This window comes from Notothenia rossii, assembly GCF_949606895.1.
Source record: "Notothenia rossii genome assembly, chromosome: 7".
NCBI lineage: Eukaryota > Metazoa > Chordata > Actinopteri > Perciformes > Nototheniidae > Notothenia > Notothenia rossii.
Genome location: NC_136905.1, coordinates 56,984,590 through 57,012,066, shown reverse-complemented (window position 1 = coordinate 57,012,066; position 27,477 = coordinate 56,984,590). Strand labels below are relative to the sequence as shown.

The 27,477-nt window shown below is 40.7% G+C and overlaps 1 protein-coding gene and 1 long non-coding RNA gene across 13 annotated transcripts in view; both read left to right on the top strand.

Annotated features, from left to right (window-relative positions):
- The window catches only part of LOC307047231 (uncharacterized protein), a gene marked incomplete at its 5' end in the record, with an annotated part of 261,974 nt that overhangs the window by 216,284 nt on the left and 18,213 nt on the right, over window positions 1-27,477 (top strand). Inside the window, 11 exons of one of the 12 annotated variants that reach the window (XM_079694075.1) lie at window positions 16,113-16,623; window positions 17,613-17,665; window positions 17,787-17,883; window positions 17,984-18,142; window positions 18,387-18,610; window positions 18,787-18,923; window positions 19,002-19,095; window positions 19,229-19,561; window positions 25,645-25,816; window positions 26,025-26,152; window positions 26,284-26,350. In XM_079694075.1, the coding sequence (XP_079550201.1) occupies window positions 25,663-25,816; window positions 26,025-26,152; window positions 26,284-26,350 (349 nt within the window). Of the gene's footprint in view, window positions 1-16,111; window positions 16,624-17,032; window positions 17,884-17,983; window positions 18,143-18,386; window positions 18,611-18,786; window positions 18,924-19,001; window positions 19,096-19,228; window positions 19,562-25,644; window positions 25,817-26,024; window positions 26,153-26,283; window positions 26,351-27,477 lie in introns of those variants that run through there. The other 11 variants (XM_079694077.1, XM_079694074.1, XM_079694078.1 and 8 more) reach the window with 11 other exon arrangements.
- LOC307013049 lies at window positions 8,172-10,851 on the top strand. The gene is made up of 3 exons (XR_013800838.1): window positions 8,172-8,518; window positions 9,228-9,275; window positions 9,467-10,851. It is a non-coding gene; the product is annotated as an uncharacterized lncRNA (long non-coding RNA).

Below are 27,477 nucleotides of genomic sequence, written 5' to 3'. Positions count from 1 at the left end.
TTCTAGAGAACATAATACTTTCATACCTTAAATGGTATGAAAGGAGGGAGGGTAAATTTCTCATGAGGAGACGATTACAAATGCTGGCAGAACAAGACCACCCACCCCCGTATACAGATGTTGATGACAATGATGAGTTAGTTTAAATGATATGGATGTTCGGAGATGAGATTGATCAATGAATGTCCAGCTGATGTGATTCTTTACATTATGAAATCATGTGAAGAAGTGAGCAAAATAAAATGCTAAAATTGAGTGAATCCATTTCAATTTACTTTACACTATTCCAAGATATTTTATTTTATTCTTTATTACTTTATACTATTCTAATATGGTGGATCTCATGTTGTAAATATCATTGCTGTTCTAAAATGGTTTGTTTCTTTTCACTTTGTAAAAACAAGTGCCTTAACACTGAGCGTGGTATGAGAACGGTTTCTGTGAAAGGAGGGACGAAGAAATGTTCTGATACCAAGCCATTGCTGCTATTTTGAAGAATGATATTGAATGTAAACACTAGAAGTTATGCACAAGGGAAAACTTTTATATTTGAACACAGACAAGAATTTATTTTGTATTTTTGTAAAGCCGGCTGTAAAACCATTCCATTAGATTGTATGTTTGTTAATATGAGATATATGCAAAGTTCAGATGAAGAACTCATTGATTTCAGTATTATACACACCTTTTAGGTGTGTAAGGAGGGACTGTTAGAAATTAAAATCAATGTTTTAATGGGGAAATGTAGTTTAAACATGCCGTCAGTTTTAATGCTCTTTTATACTGAAAAAACAGAAATTCTTGTGCACAAGCAGTTAAGCTTTTATTCTGAAAATCCTTCATCTACGGTTAGCATTTAGCATGTGGCTAATATACGATTTCCTAAAGAGTTGAATTTAGTAGCGAAATGATATGGAGTGGTGCAAACCGAAACCTACTGATTTAACACTACAACTATAGATGTCGAGATACTACCATGCTGAATATTAAATGAAGGTACAGTTTATTTGAATACATTATTGTTTACAGACGAGAGGAGCATGTGACAACATCCGGAATGACCGGAAACCAAACGAGCCGAGAAGTATTTTTTAGAGTATTGATTACAGCGTTTAGAATGTGTTAAATGAAAAGTGATGAAAGAGAATATGAGGAGAAAAGGCGTGTTAAGCATATATTGAATGTGAAAAGAACCAATCCTCTGTTTAAATGCAATAACGGACATTGGAGACGAGGCGAGCCGGCTGGCGGGGAGGAGCCAGCAGAGGATATATAACAGCACCGGAGGAGAGATCCATTCTCTTCTCTTCCCTAACGAGGATCGGATCACAGCTGTTTGTCTGACTGAACAATATCATGCTTGAGACCAACCCGCGCCTTTTTTAATTAAAGTACCCAATTGAACTTTCACAGAGACTCCATTTAGTCTCCTTTTAAAGCTTCTCTCCTGGACGGGAGAATAACGAACACAGTTAACACTTGTTAATAAAGTATTTAATCAATCAATAAATGCTCACTCAAGTCATTATTTAGTCAGTTATTTATTTCATAGACACTAAAGCATGCATGCACAATGTGGCACTGCAATCTGTGTTTGTTCTGTTGTTGCTTATTTAAATTGTTACAATAATTTACCAGAAACCAACCTGTTGAATATTATAAACATCTGCATCAGACAGCATATGGTTATTGAAATAAATATATATGCAATTACGACATACAAGATGTGCCTTTAATAAATCTCACACGACTAAGGCAGCCGGCGGTTCCACCAGGGGCGTCAATCCCGGGGGGGGTTTCGTCCCCCCCTAGCTTCAAATTGGACCCCCCTAAGTCATTTAGAATGATACAAATAAATGTTAAAATAATTAATTTTTTTATAATAAATCAGTAAAATCAGGCAAAAATAAGAATTAAATAACATGACCCTAACCTAACACCGAAATAAAGTAACCAAAAACCGCCACGACGACTCAGAAGGTGCCCTTTTTTTTTCCTCTTGAGCAGCTGCCCCTATAAATGTCTGTGCACGCCACTGACTGGTCCTCTCGAGCCAGTGACGCCACTCCTCCAGGCACTCTTAGTGCCCCGAGGTGGTGTTGAAGGCGGTCTTCCACTCATCCCCCTCGCGAATACGTACCAAGTGGTACGCGTTACGCAAGTCCAGCTTGGTGAATATGGTTGCTCCCTGCAGCAACTCAAAAGCAGAATAGATAAGAGGCAGTGGGTATCGATTCTTGATCGTAATGTCATTAAGACCCCGAAAGTCGATACAGGGCCTTAGGGTCTTGTCCTTCTTCTCCACAAAGAAGAACCCCGCGCCAACAGGTGATGAGGATGGGCGAATAATCCCAGCCGCCAGAGAGTCATTGATATAAGTCTCCATGGAAACTCTTTCCGGAGCAGACAGGGAGTACAATCGACCCCTGGGAGGGCTGGTGCCGGGATGCAGGTCGATGGCACAGTCGTAGGGCCGGTGTGGTGGTAAGGAAGTAGCCCTCGACTTGCTGAATACTTCCTTGAAGTCCAGATATTCCGGTGGAACCCCTGTAACATCTGGAACTTGGCTGGGGTTTACCGAACGCTGAGGCGCGGCAGCCTGTTTCAGGCAGATCAGATGACAAGAAGGACTCCAACTCAAAATGGCTCCCGTCTCCCAGTCAATGTTAGGGTTGTGGCGGCGGAGCCATGGATAACCCAGGATCAGCGGAATATGTGGAGACCGGAGAACATGAAACTGAATAGTTTCGTGATGGTTCCCAGACAGGAGCATGTGAACAGGTACAGTCTGATGAGTCACTGTCCCCAGCAGGTGACCGTCTAAGGCGTTGGCTGGAACTGGGCGAGACAAAAGAACCCGGTCTATTCCCAACTGCAGCATAAGCTTCTCGTCCATAATATTCGCGTCCGAACCAGAGTCAATAAAAACTGCAAGAGCTATCCTTTAATAGCAACCTGGCGTGGCTCAATGGTCTCTGAGCGGGAACAAATCCAGGGGTTTGGCTCACCATTATGTTCCCATTACTGCTGAGCCTTGCCTTTTACCGGGCAGTGAGAAACAAAATGGCCGGCCCGGTCGCAGTAGAGACACAGGTTACGACGTCTGCGATGCTCACGTTCCTCCAAAGTGAGTTTGGTGCGACCCACCTGCATGGGCTCATCCCCCCCCTGGTTGCGGCTCTGGAGTGAGGTGAGGAGTCGCAGTCAAACTCGGACGTCGGGGCGTCCAGGCATGTTGAACTCCCTCCGATCGTCGCTCCCGTCTCCGTGTCTGGATGTGCCGATCCATGCGGGAAGTCAGCTCAATCAACCCATCCAGTGAATTGGGCAGATCAAACGACACCAGCTCGTCTTTAATGTAATCCGCCAAACCATCTATAGGCGTCACACTGGGCTGCAGAATTCCAGTTGCTGAGGCGGCCCTGGGTGCGAAACTCAATGGCATAATCCACCACAGATCCATTACCCTGGCTCAGGTTCAGTAGTCCTCCTGCAGCGTCTGGACCCACAGACACAAGTCCAAACACCTTGCGCAGCTCCGCGGAAAAAGCGGGGAACGAAGAGCAGGCGGGGGTTTGTTGCTCCCATTCCGCTGTGCCCCACAGTCGGGCTTTCCCAGTCAAATGATTGACCGTGAAAGCCACACGAGCAGCTTCAGAAGCGAAAGTGTGTGGCTGCAGCGCAAACAGGATAGAACAGTTCGTAAGAAACGGGCTGCAGCCCTCCGGAGTTCCCACCCGAGGCTCCGGGGTAAATCCCATCAGAGGTGATGCAGAAGCGGGTGTCGACGGCATAGGAAGAGGCGCTGGAGCGGCCGCTCCTGCCACTAGCTGCTGCACAGTAGCCGTTAGCTGCTGTAGCTGCGCAGATAAATAGGTTAGCGTCTGGTCATGTGAAGAGTTAGCATGATGAGCCTCGGTGGCCAGGGCGGCTATCGAGGCTTCCTGCCTCTGGAGAGCGTCCTCAACTCTCTCGAAACGGTCTCTAGGTGAAGAGGAGTGCGCTGGGTCCATGTTCTGGCCAGATTGTTCTGTCACAATCTTAAGGAAAACCCAAATGCAGCACTCGAGAAACCAAGGAAAATTGGTAATAAACTTTATCTGAGATTCCAATGGATCTGAGGAATACCAACAGTTGAGCAGTTTAACGCACCGGAGGACAGCCGGCAGAAGGTGAGTCAGGGACAGACAGAGAGTCGGAGTAAGCGAGGCGGTCAGCGTAGATACAGGCAGGGTCGGATAACAGGCCAGACAGGATAGTCGAGGGACAGGCAGGATCAGGGAACAGGCATAGCAGGCAGATCGGGGACAGGCAGTGTCGGAACCGGGTAGGCAATCTAGTATCAGATGCGGGAAAGACAAGCATGAGGCAAAGTACAATCTGGCAAAGAGTGTGTGTAAGGTGCGGGTTTAAATACTGGCAGAAGCTTATGGGTGCAGAAGAGAAAGAGAGTGAGCTAACGAGTGGGTGTGGAAAACAGGTGAGACAGGTGAATGGAAAACTACTTGTGAATGATGGAGCAGACTATGACAATTACCACTTAGTTTTTCTATTCTATACTGTAAATCTTATTACTAGCTTCATCATTTAATATTACAATACATCCCATTGTCTTTCCCAGCACAGAATACCTGAATACCTGACATTGTTGCAAAACTCTCTGAATTAACTGGATTTCACTATCAATGCTTCTAAAAAAATCAAATGAATTATTTTTAAAAAGAAAGATTATTTTCTAACACAACACGTGACACACACGCAAACAATCTCACAGAACATAAACTTTAGCGACTCTGCAGAGCTCTCCGGCTGCCTGTCCTGACCTTGTAGATATGCCTCCCGTCTACACGTTTCAGGCCCCGGCCCCACGAGGACGAAAACGGTAGTTTGCGTTACTGTTTAGTGTCATATAGACTGTTCGGCCACACGAGGACGACCGAATATGACAGTAAACAACTGCGGAAACGATAACGGGTCCCAAGGTGGATAGAACGGCATACGCAACGCTCTGGGGGGTCACACGGCTCCGTGTGTGCCAGTGTTAATTTTGTCAACGACCTTTTTTACATGACTAAGACGAGATGATGACGAGCTAAAAATAGATTATTGATAACGAAAACTATGACGAAATGTATAGTTAGTTTTCGTTGACGAGACGAGACGGGACTAAGGTGTTAATGGTGGACTATCGGACATTCAAAATGCAGCATATTCTCCCCCAAGTGTCCATCTTGTCTGTCAAAATGCATCTTACGTTTCTAACTTGCAATATAATTATTTCTGCTCTCTTTACTCCAGAAGAGCGATCTCCCTGTGTCTCTCTGTGTGCGGGGGGCGGGGCCTATCATACATGCTGCAGCGGACACAACAACATACTCTCACTCCATAACCATCCAGGAGTGACGTTTGGTCAGGGTCCCGTGGCGTGCAGTTGTGACGCTCCTAGGCTCCTTCAGCTTCATAAAGGGACGCAAATAGCTTTCAACTGATTACAATGTATTCCCATCTGCGGCGGGATTTGACGCTCATGGAAGCACGGCATTCGTTTGTGTCGGCTGCCCTTAAAGGCAATGTGAGCGTCCATTCCCATTGGATAACGGAGAATTGTACACCCGGAAGTAAGTATTCCCCTTACTGTCGATTGATTTTACAGTGATATCTGCACTACTCATCGACTAAAAAACGCCAGATTATCCTTGATAATTACACAACATTGATTTGTTTAAATTGTGTGCAATGCATTTGTATTTTTCCCCTTCGATTCGTAGAAACAAATATTTCGGAGTAAAGGATGGCAGAAGACACTACACTACCCAGAATCCGCAGCTATCGTTTAGGACTACACCATGTGCTCTGTTTGACAAACCCCGTGATTAGTTCTCAAGCTATGTGATTGGTTGAGCTCCAACTGCATTCCATATGAAAAAAATGGAAAAAGCGGGGGGAGGCGCTCGTGAATTGTTGTTACGGAAAGAGAGGGGTTTTAGGTTGCCATAAGGCTGTTGACGGTCTTATTATAGGCTACATCCATTGGTTGGTTTTTGTGGCGCATTTATAACGCTGTGCCAACTTGGGCAAGCACGCAGGCAAACTTGAGGAGCGCACACAGGTCTTATTATAGGCTACATCCATTGGTTGGTTTTTGTGGCGCATTTATAACGCTGTGCCAACTTGGGCAAGCACGCAGGCAAACTTGAGGAGCGCACACAGGGTGGAGAGATGGAATGAGGTTGAGCGATGGAGAGGAAGGGAGATTGAGCGAGGCAGAGAGCGTGTGCAGCGGTCTGCTTGCGCACAGAGCAGTTTGTGAGAGAGCTGGTGTAGGTACCATATGTGTTCGGCCTACCATATGTGTTCGGGGTCCGTTACGCTTACCAATGACGTCACGCATTGGCTGTACTGCAACCTAAGAGGACCTTTTACACGGCCAAATTCCAAATGTATTGAAACTCCAGACTCAACGTAAGAGCTGCTTGAGCCTCTTCGGGGAGTTCTAACATTTAAACATACACTTCATTCTTTACTTTGTCCGTTATTATATGGAGAAGATATTGCTTTTTTCTCTGTCATGTTGTTTCCATAGCAACAACTTCAAAATAAAAGCATCTAAATAGATTTGTGTTCTACACACCAACATACGTTATTTGAACACCCCTCTCGATCGATTTACAAAAAAAAAATAGTATGGCCCGCCTTAATACACCAACGCAGTTTTTAAAGATATACATTTTTCAACACAGAATCATTTACCAAATTACACCATATCCAATCATTTTACGAGTCAGAAAATGCTATCTGTTCATTGCAGTTATTGTTTATTTAATTAGATTACCATTAGCTCAACATAATGATGTAGAGTACAAGTCTACAGCCAAGAAAATGTTATTTGCATGTCATTTTATTTATGAATATGGAATTATAACACTGGAGTTTCTATTATTTGCTATAACTTTATTATATTATTCGGGTACAACCCTACTGTACCCGAATAATATAATAATTCGTTCGTTGGAGTACTATTCGGGTTTCAATTTCGTTATTCGGATATTCGTTTTGTTTGTTTTTTTGTTTTTTTTTCAAATTGAATTTATTCAAATCTCCAATATCAACGTAAGAGCTTGTGCCTCTTCGGGGGGTGCTAACACTTAACCATAAACGTTATCGTTTACTTTCTCCGTCTTTATATGTAGGCCTAGAGATATTACTTTTCTCCGTTAATCTCCGTCACATTGTTTCCAAAGCAACAACAACTTCCTGTCAACAGCGCTACCTCTCCTTCAAAATAAAAGCATGTCAATAAATAGGAAGCCAAGCCAACTATAACGGCAACGAAAGTAACAAACACAATGCGCTATCCTTTTCGATTTCAAAGAACACAAATTGGGTTACATTAACAAATAACTATAAAAGAACAATACTGTAGAATAACAAATTGAATGCAGTGAATACACAGAAATACACGTGTTGAAGCGGTTCGCTGCTGATTACTCTGGTAGCAGCTCCTTAACAGCTTCATCTTTTGATCAGACCCCCGGTATACCCTAGTCAGCGCCCCTAGTTACACCAATCAGCGTGCGATTACTGTACAGCCAATCACAATGCGTGACGTCATTGGTAAACGACGGACCCCGAACACATATGGTAGGGCGAACACATATGGTACTGACACCGGCTTGAGAGTCAATTTCTCTTCAAAATATAATTGATTGCCAGCCTCCCTTGTCCCTGGCTGGCTTGCTAGCTCGTTGGTAACGTAACGGATTTCTTCTAATGTGCCTGCATCTGGCGCTGAGTTGCCATATTCCTTTTGTGAACCACTTCCTGATATCCATTGTTGCAGATAAATATAAATGATAATAGAGAACCGCAGTGACGCGTCGTAAAACCCGGAAGTAAGTTAGCATTTTTAGCACTTCCGGTTCCTTCCTCAAAAAGCAATGCATTTTTTCCATAGGGTTTTGGAAAATAGCTCGAAATAAGGTCTGTGGTTGACACAAATTTAAGAGATAAGTCACGTTTTGTTCTACGAGATTAAATACATCAGCAGTGACCCCACTGGGGATTTTTGAAGAGTTTACGTGTCTGAAAAACGATGGTTGTTACCGACTGGCTGAATAGGACTACAGAAATTGTCGAGGCCGTTGTACGTCATTACGTAGAACACGTAAACACTCCCGCTAAGTTTGTTTTCCCCTGTGTTCTGCTTGAAAGCAAGTACCTGCATATCTTTAGTATCTCTATATCTATATCTGACTATTAGAATCTGTATTTTTGAAATTGTCGTTTTTAACACCGTAGTTTTACAAATTATAGAATAATTAATTACCAGTGTTTTCCAATTTTACTCGGCAGTTCGTTTCGTTAGCTAACGTTAGCTAAAGCTAGCGCTACTAGTTAGCTATGCAATGGTTTGTTGCTTTGCTCCGGGTTGCAGCCACAGTTCTTCGCATGAAACGTGCTTGTTCTATCGTTTCCCGGCCAATGTTTTCCAAAGGAGAGTCTGGATTCGTGTCATGAGGTAAGCTGACGTTACATTTTTGTCCATGTCACGGTGAAATGTAAATGATGGGTAGTGACTGTATCGCCGTTTTAGAGATGGCGCTGCTGAAAAGACCGCAACATAAGTAAAGATAATGAATACATCCTATTAAAACCTGTGTGGATTATATGATAAGTCTAATTAGTACAAGCAGCATAACGTTTCACCATGTAACTAAAGATTTTAGTCAGGGAAATCAGTTTGACATATTGAACTAATAACAAATCACCTCTGGCTGGCAGAGAACTCTCTGCTCCATAGCTTCTCTTGGACGTAAAATCACATGTACATTTTACATTTATATTCAATTTAATATTCCATCCCTCACATACTTTTGTATATAATAACTTATATTTTGTTTTTCTTGTTATGCTACTGCAACACAAACATTTCCCAAATTGGGATCAATACAGTAATATCTTATCTTAATTCATTAAGAAATATAACTATAATTAGTGTAGCAGCTGACACCTATTTTCAATATGGATTAATCTACCATTTATTTCTTTAGTTCAATTTTGATCTATAAAAATGTCAAAATAGTGAAAATGTTCACGAGACTTATCAAAGTGCAAGGTTATATCTTTAGATGTTTTGTTTTAGCCTATGTACTGTATGTCTTAATGCTCTTACAGTATATGTGACGGTGTGACTTCCATGAAACCAATATTTTATATCTTCCCAACAGACGAGCTGACAGGAAACCTAACACTCTAACAACCACAACATTGCAAAGGCGAGTAAATGTAAATTAAAAAAAATTCACAATTTTTTTATTTCTTCTTCCTTGCAGTGAGGTGAAGCTGACCTTGCACTTGATGCCAGTAAGGATGTTCCTCACGCAGGCTGAATGTTTCTCCTTCCTTACTGACACAGAAGCCCTTGATTTGCAAGGCTTCACTAATTGTCATTTCCCTGGCTCCGTAGGGACACTTTACCTCCAGCACAGCGGAAGACCCTACCAGACCATCTGGAGATGCCCCAAACAATCCTGATAGGGAGAGCCACAAATCTGACTCATGGACCTGCATCTGGGTTGCATTGGTAAATGCCCTGACGCCCTCATATTCATTCATAGTCCCCCACTGTACAGACAAAACACCATCAAGGGCCTGGCAATAAGGGAAGCATTCACACGCTTTGACCTCAGGACAGCTCCAAAGTTGCTGGCAGTCAACCTTCCTTTCCTGAACAAATGCCAGTTTGGGTTGGTTCGCTGACCAGTGGTATCCACCTGAATTGCCCTCTGTTGCTCTTCAGACAATGCCATGCTTGCCACAATTGCCTCAGGTCCCTGATGCCAAACAGATTTGATAATTTCAGGAACAGTAACTGTTTCCAAGCTGTAGTGTTCCTCTTCTGGCTCGGGGGAGAGAAGCCAAGAAATTCCTGAAAACCTGCCCCCGAGTCTGTCCCTCAGCCAGTCACGATCTTCGGAGGTGGGCTCTCTTGTCAGCGGGTTAAATTAGTTATTGGTTTCAACAGTCACATTAAAACAGTTACTAAATCAGCTTACTATCACCTAAAGAACATATCCAGGATTAAAAGACTAATGTCACATCAGGATTTGGAAAAACGTATCCATGCTTTTATCTTCAGTAGACTGGACTACTGCAACGGTGTCTTCACAGGTCTCACTAAAAAATCTATTAGAAAGCTGCAGCTGATTCAGAACACTAAGAAAGTGGATCACATCACTCCTGTTTTGAAGTCTTTACACTGGCTTCCTGTGTGTCAAAGAATATATTTAAAAATACTGCTGCTGTTTATAAAGCACTGAATGGTTTAGGACCAAAATGCATTTCTGACCTCCTGCTAAATTATGAACCATCCAGATCTCTCAGGTCTTCAGGGACTGGTCAGCTTTCTGTCCCCAGAGTCAGAACTAAACATGGAGAAGCAGCGTTCAGTTATTATGCTCCAAATATCTGGAACAAACTCCCAGAAACCTGCAGGTCCGCTGCAACTCTGACTACTTTTAAATCCAGGCTGAAGACTTTTCTTTTTGTCGCTGCTTTTAATTGAACTATTTATATCTTAGACTGCACTGTAACTTTTATCCATGTATTTTTTCTTTTAATGTTTCTTTTATTAGCTTTTCTTTTTAATGACTGATTTTAAATGCCTTTTTTAATGTCTTTCATTTTTTGTAAAGCACTTTGAATTGCCTTGTGTTGAAAAGTGCGATATAAATAAACTTGCCTTGCCTTGCCAAATAAAGATTTCATGTGACACATACAATTGATTTGTTGATGGGAATTAATGTGAATAAATTAACTCTAGGTTAATGGTACTCTTGCTATCACTACTCACCGACACTATAAACCTTGTCCCTCATGCTAGCCCTGACAACACCGGTAAGCACACCTTCATCTAGGCTGCACTGTTACGTGTCCTGACTTGTAGTGGTTCTCTCCTCTATCTACACTCTTCTTGTCATCTTTATAAAACGATATCAGACTGGTAATTGACACAGCCATGACTTCTAGTTAAATTCAGTGTGGCTAAAATGAAAAGCTTTATTAAATTATGCAAGCACGCAAAAGTCAAATTCAGCTTTATTGTCAAAAATTCTACATGTGTTATACATCCAGAAATATCGTTTCCCACAGTGTGACATTGTTGGAGATCGGAGGATGTTTAAAACCAACCTCATCTCCGCGTGTCGTTTGGTAAACTGGGTAAATTCGTAAAAAAGGAAGGGATTAAGAAACACCAGAATGCAAGTTAAACAATAATCTTTTTTTAATGATAAAAAGTAACAATACAAATACAAAGGAAGTACTTCCTGCTCTTCCTCCAATCTTACGGATCTGGTCAGTTTGAAGGAAAGAAGAGACTGGTCTAAAGAAAACACAGGCTTATATCCAAAAAACCCAGGCGGAGCTAAGCTGCTTCCATTTCATATAGAGTAATAAAACATGTTTAAGCTAATTTCTCCACAATGTTTGTAGCCATCTAGTACCCACACATGAAATCATAAAAACAGAGGAATCAAATAAAACACCAATACAGGAATAGTTGATAAATGATTATACAGGACATATGATCACAGTAAGGAATACACACACATATTCTCTATGAAGTTAGAACTTCCTTTCACCTCGAAGTCCGTTTTACTGGAATGAATACAGACATCAATGAGAACAAAAGACTATGGCCTCGGTAACTGTTTGACTCAATTCTCAAGGCCTCTTTAGGGGTCTTGTAGGAGATAAATCATTAATTATACAAGGCTTCTACTGTCTTGTATCTGAGGCACATCTCCCTTTGGGCTAATCAATACGGGTTTTAGCAATTAGCAGAGGAAGCTAGAGACTCAGGGCCCCTTTCTTGCTGGGAACTGCAAAGCAGATGTCAAAGGTCATAAAACCACCCTTTTGACTAAACATGAAAAGTGGAAGAAAAGACTATTGCTTTAATTTATTATTACTAAGTAGTGGGACATCGTTTCAGGAATATATGAAAAGCCTCTCTATTATTTAAAGAGTAAAAATGTACTTTCAAATTTAACACCCACGAATATATAAGGTGACATTAAAATAATTATATCACAACATGTATACATAAAACAAAACAGAAAGAGCCTAGATAAACGTGGTATACATTAAACAAAACAAAAAAGGGCCTAGATAACCGGGGTATACACTTTAAAATGTTAATATATTTAAAGTGTTCAAAGTGCAGTTTCAGTGCAAGTCAGTTGAAACAATCTTAAGTTGGCGTGACGTTGAAGTCGTGCGACCCTGCTGCTGCACTGGCTTGTAGTTCGTTTATAGCATAACGTTAGCATTTCGCTTTTGGCGACTAGATTTATGATTCAAAAATTATAAAAGCAGGGTTGACATGTGGAGATTATCCGGCTGAACAAAACGTGATCCCTCTCTTAAATGTGTGTCAACCACAGACCTTATTTCGAGCTATTTTCCAAAATCCTATGGAGAATTTGCATTGGTTTTTCATGAAGGAACCGGAAGAAGTTTACTTCCGGGTTTTTCGACACGTCACTGCGGTTCTCTATAGCCAAACTAATCTAGCAAGAGTAAACTCACAGGCTGCTGTGCCGCATCTCACTCAAAAACCCACACGACTCAACCCAGCGAAAAAAACAGTCTCGCGCGCAGCCTTTCATTCAGAATTTCATTCAGAATTTCATAGCAAAATGAAATAATTATATTAAACCAATCTTTCAACATAGTTTAAAACAAAAATAAATATTAGGACAAAGCCCTACAAATAACAACAATACAAATAGGCCTAATAATAAAACAATTAATATGTTGTATTCAGCCCTGATTAAAACAGCGGGACCAAATCCTGTATGGGCGGGCCCGGCCCCATGTGGCCCGCTCATGACGCCGGGTCTGTAAATATATCCGTTGTAAACTAAACCAGAAACCGCAGTATATTTTATTTTGTTAACACTGTAAACTACTACTACTGGGAGTTGTAGTTTTAAAAGACGTTTTCGTATTTCCCATAATAAGAAGTTGCCAGTATACTGTGTACATCCCTGGAGGTTTAGGGGATAGGAAACACTCACATTTAAAACATATAATTAATAAATGGGTGAAAATTGCTTGTGCCCATAATGGGCAGCATTAATATATATATACCCACATGCCAGCTAAGGTCAGAAGAGCTTTATTTAACAGCTGGTCTTATGTTTGTGACCCCTCCTGTTGTTAATTGATAACATTACATTACATTAATTGATAAGCCTAAAACCTGCACTTGTCAAGGTTCAGAGGCACATTTTGCAAATATGGCAGTAGCCATCGATCATCTTAAGATAAGATATACCTTATTGATCCCAAGTTGGAAACATTTGCGTTACATCAGCATGTGTAACAGTTGTAAATATGCAGTGGTGTTTATTTGTAAATCATTTAGTATAATCACACAAATTCTGTGTTTTCTATTTAATAATTCTGTGTTCTTTATTTATTGATTGTTCAATACCTATACATCCTATAAGAGTATAATACATATGTATAATATCAGTTAAAATAAGTGCTTCAACATAGTTAACATTGCTGGAGGTATGCACAAATATTGATAGATGTCTTGTAATGCACTATTGAGGAACCTGCGACCCAAGTTTTTCATTAATTGCATAACTACACCGTTTGTGTATGTCAATAAACCTTAGAAAATATTGAAATCTTGAAAGGGATGTGCAAAATAGTCATTATATATAGTCTTTAATTAACTATTAGTAGAGAATAACGAGTAATGAATATACTTCACAGGGATCCTATTAATATCTAATAATAAAAATAATGAAATTCAATAACATGCTTTAACCACCAGGTGTCCCTTTATATCAGGAGTGCACCTTTATGGTGTAAATACAGCCTAGCTACCAATTGGATCAAATATAAAAGTCAGCCGAATTAGTGTTGATCCTGCAAAGAGACGTATTATGTGAAAATAAATGTAAGATGTTGTTTAATTGCTGATATATTTATGAACCACGTCACGTTTTCAGTGTTGGCGGCAGTTCCTCATGCTTGTCTAGAAGTCTTCTCATCAGGGCTCTATAAATAGAGAACTGCGGCAGATATGTAATATTTAATGCAGCCGAACCGGGTATTACAATGCCGTTATGTGATTACTTTCTCTTTGCACAGGGGAAAATAACGTATCTTTAGATGCGGATTTTTGTTAAACTAATACGTTTGCGCTGTGGACCAACCAACCCCATATTGACGGGGAAGGGGGTAGCAATAAAGATAACAACATTAAACAGTTACACAACATAACAGAAATAATATCGATAGCAGCGTCCCAAGCAACCACCTTGGTAACAATGAAAACGTCCTATGGACGCAATTTCCTGAAGTAATCTTCGTAATAACTAGCAAACTAAAGATCATGTACATCCACTGCACACATAACCTGAAATAACCACACATATTTCTCGCATCAACTGACATCAAAACGCATTTTAATGGCCAAACTAACTTTAAAATAGGCATTTTCCACCGAGAATAAAACGAAGTTCGGCCATGTTTTTTTTTTCCGCAGGGAGAAATTTGAAGATCACGTGACATAGACACCAACCAGAAAAAATACGTGTTTTTTCAAACAGAGCACAAGGTGTAGTCCTAAACGATAGCTGGGGATTCTGGGTAGTGTAGTGTCTTCTGCCATCCTTTACTCCGAAAAAATATTTGTTTCTCCGAATCGAAGGGGAAAAATACAAAAGCATTGCACACAATTTAAACAAATCAATGTTGTGTAATTAACAAGAATAATCTGGTGTTTTTTAGTCGATGAGTAGTGCAGATATCACTGTAAAATCAATTGACAGTAAGGGGAATACAATTCTCCGTTATCCAATGGGAATGGACGTTCACATTGCCTTTAAGGGCAGCCGACACAAACGAATGCCGTGCTTCCATGAGCGTCAAATCCCGCCGCAGATGGGAATACATTGCAATCAGTTGAAAGCTATTTGCGTCCCTTTATGAAGCTGAAGGAGCCTAGGAGCGTCACAACTGCACGCCACGGGACCCTGACCAAACGTCGCTCCTGGACGATTATGGAGTGAGAGTGTGTTGGACACAGAGATCTGCCGGGGACGGAGCGTTCAGAGAGTATAGAGACACATTTCGACTAAAATGTAATTTTTCATCAACTAAAAGTTGACTAAAACGTTTTGAGTTTTCGTCGACTAAAACTAGACTAACACGTTTTGAGTTTTCGTCGACTAGAACTAGACTAAAACTACGAAGGATAGGAATGACTCAAATGTGACTAAAACTATAACCATTTTCGTCTAAAGACTAAGATTAAATCAAAAACAGCTGCCAAAATTAACACTGGTGATAATTTTCTGATAATGATGATGCAATAGCCCCGCCTCTGCTGCTCACCCCCGGGTCAAAGTAAACTGCACACTGAATTCAGATTATTTATCTTTCTCTCGATATGGACATAAACACGAGTGAAGTCTAATCTGACAGGTCGGAGACACGCAGCTCTGCTCACCTGCAGCTCCTCCCACTGTGATGAAGCGGTGAACGGAGCAAAACACACAATTCAAGTCAGATCATCACCCTTAGCTATTTTAATTACCTCTCAAACTACCTAAACTAGTTATAAATATGTTTATTTTTACTGTCGGCCGGATCACTCATTACTGGATCAGCTGCTGCATGAGACAGACACTGACGCTGTCCGAAGAGAGGGAGGAAGAGAGGCTCCATGTATTTTATTATTATATTATATAGATTCGTTATTCATTTGTTTTAAAGCTCAATAAATAACAAAGAAGACCTTTGACCGGCATTTTTATAATTTTGTCCGGAAGATTTTAACTTTAATACACGTTGACTGGCGAAAAACTCTGCCCGGCCCCCACCGCGGAGAATAAACAGAAGGGCAACCATGACAACCATGCTTCTTCACTGCTTTTGTGGAGGAAGTTACAGCGCCACGTACAGGCTCCTGCATATGTACTGCAGCTTCTCCAGCAGTTGGCGCTAAACGGAGCTGTCTCGTGCGGACAGACACTATCCGGTGAATATTGCGTGTGGACGGAAGCTTTTTTGCGTTTGCGGATCCTATGCGTTTAGCCGTATGCGTCCTCGTGGGGCCGGGGCCTCAGTCTACCAGACTACGCACACAACAACTATTTAAATCCTTCTCTAGGATGCAGCACTGGGCTCTGTGATTAGGGTGATTACACCCAGCTTGCCAGAGGAGGCAGTACTGCCTGCGATCATTTCACACCTGTTGTCTATCCCTACACAGCAAATTGAGAAGTGTTAATATTTTGGTGTTGGTGAAATGTAAACAAGAGTAGAGTTAAATATACTCCTGATAGAGTTAAATCCCTTATATTTAACTCTCATTAGACAAATAGTTGGTGTTAAAAACGAGTGGCAAAACGAAATATCTATAAATCAAATCTGTAAGTGTAATTGTAGTACATTAACTCTGAACGTTTAACTCTTAACTCCAAACCTAACACCTTAAGTGTAAATTAACGTATCACCACGCCCCCATCGCCGTAGCACTAGCCACTTCAAACCAGAGTCTTGCCGTGACGGCTAACTGCTCCCTGACATTGTTCGGTAAGTAAATTAAAATCATTTCTGTTAATGTTGTGTTTTGTTATTGGTATTTCTCTTAGTTCGCTAAAACTTCCGTTTTCATGACAAAAGTGTGATATACTATTTTCCTGTGTTATAAGACAGGCGAGTCACCGCTAAGATAAGATGTGTTTGGCTTGTGGGCTTTTAGCATTAAGCTAGAGTTAGCACTAGCCAAGCCGAAAAAACGTATAACCAAACAAACATAACCTTTATGTGAATGCAGGCACCGAGTGGGAACGTTATATCGGTAGTATTATATTTAATGAGATCCCTGTTTTGAAGGCTTGCGTTTATTTGCTAATGAATCATAGACACTTGCAAGACTACATCAAAGGTTAATGTTACTTGTGCATCTAGGCGCCTTCACACCGGAGTAATTTAACCGTTTAGTTCCGATAGTGCCTTGAATTTTGCGTTCACACCAAAAAGAGAACTTAGTTCAGAGAACTTTTACCCCCATTTTTAGTGCCTGCTAGAGAGGTGGTACTATCCTGGGGAGAAAAAAGTACCAATTTCGATTGTCTGGGCGAAGTGCAAACCACGCCCCGTAAAACTCTGAACAATTTAGCCGCCATTGTATTTGCTGGCATTAGCATTAGCATTAGCCCCGCGCATCAACGGAGAGAGAGTACAAAATAAAACATGGGAGCGGTGGAGATGAGGAGGTGTCGGCGTTCTGGCGATTTACTCGTAAGGCTTCAGTAGAAGCTGCTGGAAGACTCCCAGCAGCTTCTACTGGTGGCAAATAATTTATCGTCACAGCATTACAGCTTTTTTACGATGATTGAGCTATATTTTTCTTTTAGGTGTTCTGCATTCAATTTGGCATTGCTTTATTACCTATTTTATCTCTTGCATAGATCACCTACAGTGTTGTACTTAAGAGTATTCAATTATTTTGTGTGACATCTTACATTTTTAGGTGCTGTCTTTTGTATAAAAATAACAAAAGCTTGTTTGTGTCTAAGGTTGCTTTTGAAAACGGCAGATGGATTAATATCTTCTCTTCGCAATTATTGTGGTAAGATACATTATGTGATATAATGTATGTGATGTCTAACAATGATTGTTCATTTATTCATTGTAATTACATAACATTGTGTAGAAAGCTACTTCTCATTAACTTACTAAAATGTATACAGAAAATGCTGGCAAAGGTGGAATATGGAGGAGTCCAGAAATACATTAAAGTTCCACAAATTGATAAAAACTTTGATTTTCTCCGGTTTCTTCAAGAAGGTTTGTATCTATATTATAATTGTAAACGTAAGTCACTAAAAAAGGTCAATTTGGAAGTCTAAATGACATGGTATTGTCATTTATTTTTTATATCTCCCAGTTACAGACAAATTTAGTCTGGAGTCTCAACTTCTAACTGAAGGCCTGCTCAATCTGACTGATACATCAGATACTGAGGTTGATGCCGACATATTTGATGAACTGATTAAATCAGGGGTCCGAAACTTCAAGGTTGGATTCCGCCAGTATCCAGTAACAGGTACGGTTGTTAAATAAAGGTTTGGAAGATTTGACTCAGTCTTTGTTTAATATGGATGCATCAATATTACTGCATGTATACAACTGATATTTTCTCATACTGTACCAACACATTTTTAGGAAATAGTTTGAAATTATGTGTTAATCAACAACATTTTATTTACATTTTAAAAAATATTTTTTTTACATATCATAACATCTTAACACTTTTTTTATTCTTCTTTTATTCTCCTGTCAATTTTTAGATCTCGAGGTTAATTTTGTAGAAGACGAATCAGACTCATCAGTGTTGCCGGACCTAACAGCATCAGCTGATTCAATCCTCGATCTTACAGCATCACCAGCTTCATTGCCGAACCCTACACCATCACCATCTTCCTCCATTTCATCTGATTCGACTGTTATCCTCTCATCGAAAAATAACAGAAAGAGGGGTCCAGGAGAAGTGGATCGTGAAGAATCAAGACAGGTAAACCTTGAAATCCTATGTAACTGTCTCAAATGTTTAGATTAGTAAACAATTATACTATGATCATGCAACGTATATTCTTTTTTTGTAATATTGTAATAAAAAACGTACTTACCTAGAAATATTTAATTTGCTTAATCATTAACCCTAATATTTTGAAAAAAAACGTTTGGCAGAAGGTTGATACGGTTTTGAAGTCCAATCCAAAGGGGGAAGAAATCTTCAAAGAGTATGACAAAACCAAAACTCTGTCAGATGCCACACGTAGACAGATGATAAACATTCTGGTTGCAGAAATGACAGAATCATATGGGTAAGAAATCACAAAAAATGACTAAGAAAAACCCAAATGGATCAGACACAAATGTAATAATAATTTTTTTTTTAAAAGAAGGATTCCACCCACAAGTGTGCGAACCAGTTATGCCCTGGGAATTGTGACCCTTTTCCCATATCTCCAAGATCCATACTCCAAACATGGATATGTAAGTTTTAAGCTCTCCTTGAAGTCTGTAAACTGTGTTGTTGTAGTACTTATGTCATTAGACCATGATTCTGATTAATATTTGATATATATTTCTTATTGTGATTTGTTCGTGTGAATGCTTGTGTGAGCAGGAGCATTACTATGACCCTGATGCCAATACTGGCTATCTCGCTTGGAGACTGAAGACAGTCCAACGCAACACCTATGACGGCTTCCGTGGGCGCTCCAGGCCTAATTTCAAGGACGGCCCAACAACTGAAAGAGAATCTCTGTTGATTGGTGAGCAGCTCTTCGGTGAGGAGTGCAGGGAGGCTCTCTCAATAATTTGACATTCAACAGACAAAGGTGTGGTCAAAGACAAGATGAGAGCCACCTTTGAGTACAGACAGTAGCTGATTCATGACCAGGATGCAACATCTTCAGTCTTAGACGTCTTCCATCGTTTCCTTGACATACCTGAATTGGTAAGTAAATGTACAGATTATTAAACTGTATTTTGAATATTTGAAAACAGATTCCTTAAAAATATCAAGTACGTTTAAGGCGAGACACGGCTGGCAAAAACATCGTTTTTCATGCCCATGTCAATTTTGAGATTTTGTGCTATTTTGATTCAATAAGATGTTTTCTTTCAGGCTTTTGGAAGGAAAACGTACAAAATACACATTTAGGTGTTTATTTTACTATAGTTTGTCTATTTCCGTCGGTAGATTTCTCCTAAATTCACCAAAAGTTAGCAATCTAACGTAACATAAAGTGCCGTGACCGCTGTTTGCTCCATGTCATGAGAGGTACCGTTGGAAAGCTCAGGTTCTCTTGCACAATCTCATCGGATCCAAATATGGTCATTTCCTTTGTATCAGCAACCAATCGTGAAAGTACAAAGGGGTCATCTGACCAAAGAACAGAATCTTATTGGCTGGTGTCAATTTCTGACAACGTGATTCGTTCAGATGCGTCACGTGGTGCGCCATGACACTTCCTTGTTTATATTTGCGCTGAAAATTTAAATCTCAAAATGCCGAAACATCCGCGAAAAAATCGTTCAAAGAGAAGAGGACAACAATTGTCACTTGCACGTAGCAAGGTAGAAGACAAAACAAATGACCCCGAACCTGAAAAACCTTCACTTAGTGCGTCAATGCGCAAGCTGTCACCCAAAGAGCAGGAGGGTTTAGATAGCGCCACACAGCAGTGGCTGATAATACATGTAGCGCGGCTGAATGAACTGCTCAGTGGGTTGATTTGCCCAAATTGCGCAGGGACAGGGCTCAAAGTTAACATCGATCCGCAAAACCATGGTTTCTGTAGCAGCTTAATTTTAGAGTGCAGTCTGTGTGATGGTGGGTACCGCAAAAGTGTGTACACATCTACACGTCTTCAAGACGAAACCAGGAAGGATGTTGCTTTTGATGTGAATGTGAGAATGGTGCTCTTAGCGCACGAGTTAGGCTTGGGCTATGCAGCTCTGAAGAAAATAAGCAAAGTGTTGGGGATTCCTGCACTTCATCTCAAAACCTATCAGAGACATGACAAGAGAGTGACAGGTATATAAACAGGATTGAGACCAAGAAAACTTGAACTATTGAATTCAGAGTATAACTTATCAGGACATTCAGTTGACTTATTTTTTTCTCTTATTAGTGGCAGAAATAGAGAGAGGCCTGGAGTCACTTCACAGGACAAGGGAGCAGGTCAGGCAGGCTTATGCAGATGTAGACCCAGATGTTGCAGAGTTGCTGAGGGAGGATGCAGAGGCAGTTATAAACATCAGCGTGTCATTTGATGGCACATGGCAAAAGCGAGGCTTCACATCCCATTATGGGATCGGTGTGTGCATTGACATCCTTACTGGATTGGTGATAGACTATGAAATCCTATCATCCTATTGCCATGCTTGTGCTCTAAAGGGAAATGCCAAGCAAGAGCACAAGATTACAGAAGAGGAGTATGACAGTTGGCGACAGACACATAGTGATTGTGCAAGAAACTTTGCAGGGTCAAGCAAGGCAATGGAGCAGGAGTCAGCCAAGAGGATGTGGGCCAGGTCTGTGAATCGCCACCAGGTGCGGTACACAGAGATGTTGTCAGATGGGGATAGCGCAGCATTTAGGGAGGTGGTTGCACTGAACCCATACCCTGGGCATGAAGTGGTGAAATTAGAGTGCATTAATCATGCCCACAAGCGAATGGGTACAGCACTCAGAAAAATGAGTTCACAGAAAAAGTTAGGAGGGAAGGGTGTAGGGAAGCTGACTGCAAAGAAATGCAAAACTTTGCAAAATTATTACAGGGGGGCAATTCTCAACAACCAGGGTTCAATCGATAAAATGAAGGGAGAAATATGGGCAGGTCTCCTCCACGGCATGTCTACTGATGACAGCCCCTTACACACCAGGTGCAATCCCTCCTGGTGTTGGTATAGGAAAGCAGAGGATAATGGGGAAACACCTGGTAGCCACAAAGAACATGCTGGAAACTTTTTAAAGCGAGAGGTGGGGGAGAAGCTTATCCCTGTGTACCACCGCATGTCAAGTGACAGCCTGCTCCAGAGAATGCAGCATGGAGGTACTCAAAATGCCAATGAGTGCCTCAACTCTGTGATATGGGCGCGGTGTCCAAAAACGGTCTTTGTGGGGAAAAGCAGGGTTGAGGCAGCTGCAAGTATGGCCATCTCCACCTTTAATGAAGGTGCCTCTGCCATGCTGGCTGTTATGGAGAAGTTGTGGCTCCAGAGCACAGCTGTTACTGTCAGCGCAATGAGACAAAGTGATTTGCTGAGAATTTCAAAAGCTGAGGCCATTACATCTGCTAGTTTGAAATATAGGCGCAAGAGTCTAAGCACAGCAAAAAAGGTGAAAAGACATCAGCAGGAGATGCAGGAGGGGCCTACTTATGGAGCAGGCATGGACTTGGGTGGCAGTTCTGCAGTGCGTGTGTTACTGTGGTCGTAGTGTGTGTGTGTTACTGTGGTTTTGTTCATCAGGTACATACTGTGTTACTCAGTTTTCAGTTGTATTGTGTTTTATATGTTCTATATTGTTGTTGTTGTAAGTATTAGATTAGATATTGTGTCTGAAAATAGTGTCTTCCAATAAAAAAAATATGGAATTTGACAATACATATCTTTAAAGGCCATGTAATGCATCTAACACAGGTGTTTTTTAACATGTAGTTTAGATATCACCAGAATAAAAATAAATAAAAATGTTTAAAGTTTCGTCATAATTAAATGACATATACGTTAAAAACCGATGTTGGTTCCGAAGTTTGCCGAGTACGCCCCCGATCACTCCCGAACGAGCGGTGACGTCACACGTGGCAAACATTGCCATTTGATCAAATCAGTCCGAATGGCAAGCAACGCGATAACTTCAGACAGCGACAGCGACAGCGATCATTCAAGCTCAGATTCGGTGGGTTATCTGGATACAGTTACAGAAGTAGAGAGTCAACCAGCTAGCCTTTCACTTCAAGGCATCTTGCCTTATAAGTACGAGCCTCCTGCCCAGCAATCGAACAACGAGGCAGAAACTTGTGAAAGAGAAGCGGATTCCGCAGCCGGCGAGACTCGAGTCGGCAATACTGAATGGTAAATTCTGTTTTATTTAATTTGACCTGCACTAAATGTCGATCTTAATTTGTCATCTGTTCCTCACACGTCCGGCAGATATTGTTTTGTTTTTTAATGTTATGTACAATATTCAGGTGTACATGTCAATGCTGTGAAAGCATGCCCACTGCAGATGAATGTGTATGCTGCAGAGAGATCTGGCAGGTGATGGAACAAATAGACAGTTTGCAACCTACTGACCAGATAGCAGAGTCCTGCATCGGGTCGGGTATCCGCGGGTACCCGACGGGTGACCCGCAAAAAAGGTGATTTGCGGGTGGTATTTTTTCAAACGCTTTTTTCCGGGTTCGCTTCTGGGTAAAACAAAGATGATGCGGGTCCGGTTGCGGGTGTTGCATAATAAATATATTTAAACAATAATAATTTAGTTTAATGTTTAAATCCTCAGACCTCTCCTCCGCGTTACCGAGCATAATCATAACCTCTGCAGTGCATCTATCTGCTGCTGAGCGCACCACATTCTGAATGGCTGAGGTGAAGCTCTCTATAGGGGAGAATACAGCATTTTCAATAACTCTTCCTCAAGAGCGAAATCCAACGTCTGGGAGGCTTTTGGTGTCATCCTAGATGGAGAAAATAAACAACATCCCAGGCTTTTTGAGCCAAATATGCAACTGCGTGTGTTAATAATTGCACGTTGTCACTGCTTATAGGCCTATATATGCGGGTTCGGGTCGGGTTGCGGATCATGTGCCGGCGGGTCGGGTCGGGTTGCAGAACTAATTGGCAATATGTGCGGGTAGCGGGGCGGGTTCGGTACTGCACGTCACGGGTGCGGGGCGGGAGCGGGTCTTGAAAATCAGACCCGTGCAGGACTCTGCCAGATAGAAGACACCGACGAGAAACCAAGGTGCATTATTAGCCACCCAGGCTTTAGAGAAGGCTGTCTCAGTGTTTGGACACTGAAAATAGCGTATCTTCAATACAAACAACAACACAGAGCAGTTGATGGCCCACTACACCAGTAAGTAAATATTGATTGACCCAACTGCCTATTGCAGCTTTGCTTTCATATAATACTTTTAGTCGCTACAGATATGGTACACTTTTAAAGATACCATTAAACTCTTTCAAGCAGTCAAAAACAGCTTGGCTTTTATTTTTTCTGTGTATGCAAGTTCAATGTATGCTTGGGAAAAGAAACAACTACACATGTGAGGAAATATATAAGAGGTCTATGATTCTGTCAAGCAGTCATGTAAAACCTCATATTTATTTTGTACAAGTAAAATACAAATATCATGTTATAAGCCAATTTGTAACCATTGCTACATAATAGTACTACATAACATTTTATTTTTCTCCAAATATATTTATAATCTGTATACTTTTTTTTCATTAGGAAGTATCGATATACAGCTTATCGACAGTTTGTACGTTGGTGCTGGGGTGTACTCGGCCCAAAAATCAGAATCCCGCTGCCTGCATGTGCTGTAACCGAGATACGGAAGACTTACCCTGAACCGGGAGGCCGCTATCAGGGATTTCAATGGCCAAATCTGTAATTTGACATAAGTCATGCAGCTGAACTGGTTAAAATGGTTTCGCATGATGTAAATAATTTACAAAGTACATCATTTACAATATTATTTTTCCAAAGAAACATGTAAATAAAACAACATTTTCCAAATCGCAAATTTGTAAGATTGTATTAATTTACTGTTTGATAAATAAAAAAGGGTTCTTTTGTTAATTTTTCACTTGTAACATTTTATCTTTATTGCAGTGTACATTAGTCTATTTTGGTATATGTGCGAGCCCACAAATAATTAAAAGTGGTAAAAATAATAAAGATATTCAGACGTAATTCATTTTTGGCCTTACTTATTTCACTTCAACTTTTATATATTTCAGTCACTAGGCAAGTTCACTGTACTCTGGTGACATTTAGCTCAAGCTGGCATAACACCTGTAGTAACTTAATTCTGACCCGAGTTTTGTGCACAATCTTCCAGCACCCATGATCAATGTTTATAGCAATCAGGAAACATTCACAGCTCACAATTACACATCGCTTCCCCATCATGAATTGTTAGATAAAAAAAGTTTAGCGAGGTCCGGTTACACATATGTTGAGCGAAAATAGCGGAAGGATACAAAACAAACAATCCAGACGGGGCTGGTGTTTGCCACGTGTGACGTCACACAGCTGGGTTAATGGCTGGCAAGCTTTTTGCTACCGGAGCGGAATAACACGGGAAAGTGGCACACATTTCATGTTATTTGGGGGGTATTTATGGAAAGAATCATTGATGTTGATATGTCAAATGAAACAGTGGAAAGTGATGAAGCGATTTATTAACACAGAATAACATTTATTTTGGACATTACATGGACTTTAAAGGTCGTTTTCTCAAAATGAGTTTTTTCTCCTACTCTGAGCACAAAATTTCCACTTCAGTAGCACGTAGACACACCAAACCTTCCAGTTATATTCCTATCCATATTCTGAAGGCTTTTACAGAAGGGTTTGTTCATTTATCATTCATAGCCTGAATTATATAACATTTTATACCTAAAAACATGGCGAAAATTGATATTTTAGGGCTGTTGACAGTATTTTCTGATTTATTTAGTGATAAAAAGAGATATAAAAAATCCCTTCTGTAAAAGCCTTCAATTCTAATATGACAACAAAATGAAACAAGAATTTTGAACCTGGCTTTATCCAATAAAAAAAATTCGTTTCCTGAAATGTGTTAAAATATGCGCATATTTAATGAGATTATGGCTAATTTGCATATTTAAACATGCTATTTCTGAAAACTTGTAATACAAAAAACAATTGCCTTATTGTAAGTAATTAACTGGAGAAATTTCTAGCTGATATCTTTAAGTTAAAAAAATTACCCTATTCACCTGTAGTGTCTCGCCTTAAATAACTTTTTTTATGGACATGGTCTTTGTTTAAAGATTGACCAGGATTTTTCCATGATGTTTGGTGACGAAGTATCCAGGAAGTTCCTGGCAAAGTGGCCATCATATTTCAAGAACAAAGTCATTGCAGAATGCCAGAGTCTTCCCTCAAATCTTCATGTTGAGGAGCTGCTGGCAGCTTTTGACCCTGAGACTGAGAACGACTTTGGTAAATAATAACAGTTGTGTTTTTAAGATAAAGAAGTTGCCTGTTTAATAAGTTAAATATGTAACAGTAGCCTCAACTACAACTCAAGTAGGAACCCTAGAAAAATTATAATTTTCAAAAATGATTCACCTCTATGGTCCCTTGATTATTGACTGCAGCTTCAATTTATATATTTTTTCTAATACTTTCTCCTCTGTTTATTTTCAAGGCTGGGATGGTGACATTTCAGCTCTCCTGTTGCTATTGCATCTCCTGCCCCCAACGCCCAGAGGCCATAAAAAAACTGCCAAGATAAGCTCAGCACAGGCGGCAAATCATCTTGTAAGATTTCTTAAGGTATGTACCATTAGATTTTTTTTTTTTGTGTGCTGTGGTTGTATGTAAGATGTGTTGCAGTTGCAGTTTGATATAAGACTGCAAGAATAAATCTTACTCCTCACTTACTGCATTTGTCATTCAATCTACAGCAGGGAGCCAGCCTCACCACATTCCTGGAGAAAGTTGAAGCAAGACAGCCCTTCCTCCTCTGCATTGGTGAGCAACGGAAGAAAATCCAGAGGTTCGTCATCGTTGTGGACCACAAACCCATACCATGCAACGCTCAGACATCGGTGGCTGCTTTTGATGCCCTTTTCAAAGCTCACTATGTCTTCAGCCTTTCTTATGATGAAGCTCTCTCCAATTTCTACATCTTCATGCAAACAACGGTGTACAACATCGATGTTGGTAATGCAAAGGAAAGCCCACGAGTCAAAGAACTAAGAGCACAACTACTGCGTGAGTAACAGCCAATTCACGAAGAGCAGAGCCCAGTTTTGCACTTAGTTCAACAAGTTCAGAGGACAGTTCCAAAAAGTGCCTGAGCATGTTTACATGCTTTGTTTGTAAAACGCACCACAACAATTGTTCAGTTCTTTGTCAACATTTGAAATTTCAGCACGGCTTATATCCTGCAAAAAGCTTGCGTTTAACCCCTTGACGCCTGAATTTATATGCAAGTATGTAACATTTTTTATTTTATGTGTTTTTGCTTTCAAGCAGATGCTAAAATAAGTGGAGATTATTAATTTGAATTTAGCACATAGAATAGATATAATTTTGGGTATGATGCAAATTAGCGACAACAGGCATTAATGGATAAAATAGTAATTTGGGGTATGATGCAAATTAGCGACAACAGGCATTAATGGATAAAATAGTAATTAAAACACATTTCCCATATCAGGCATGTAATTCATTTTATTGATGCCAACAAATAATTTAAATATAAATAGTATTCATTTCATGACAATATGTCAACAGACATGTAAAACTCATGACAATGACAACAAAACCACAATAAAAAAACAGCGTGTAGAACTGGGGTTACGTAATGTAACCCAGCTTCTATGAGTATAGGCGCAGCCCTCTAAGGCTATCGCTATTGGGTAATCCCTCCTGCACGTGTGCAGCACTGACAGATTTAATCCACGCCCACCTATGACGTGGGCCCCACCTCCGGGCTCACTTCCGTATAAATAGGAAGTAGGCCCTACTATCTACTCCCACACAAACAGCTTTTCTTCAGCTATTCGCGGAGCCAGTGGGGCCCGACCCTTAGAGGGCTGCGCCTATACTCATAGAAGCTGGGTTACATTACGTAACCCCAGTTCTATATCGTA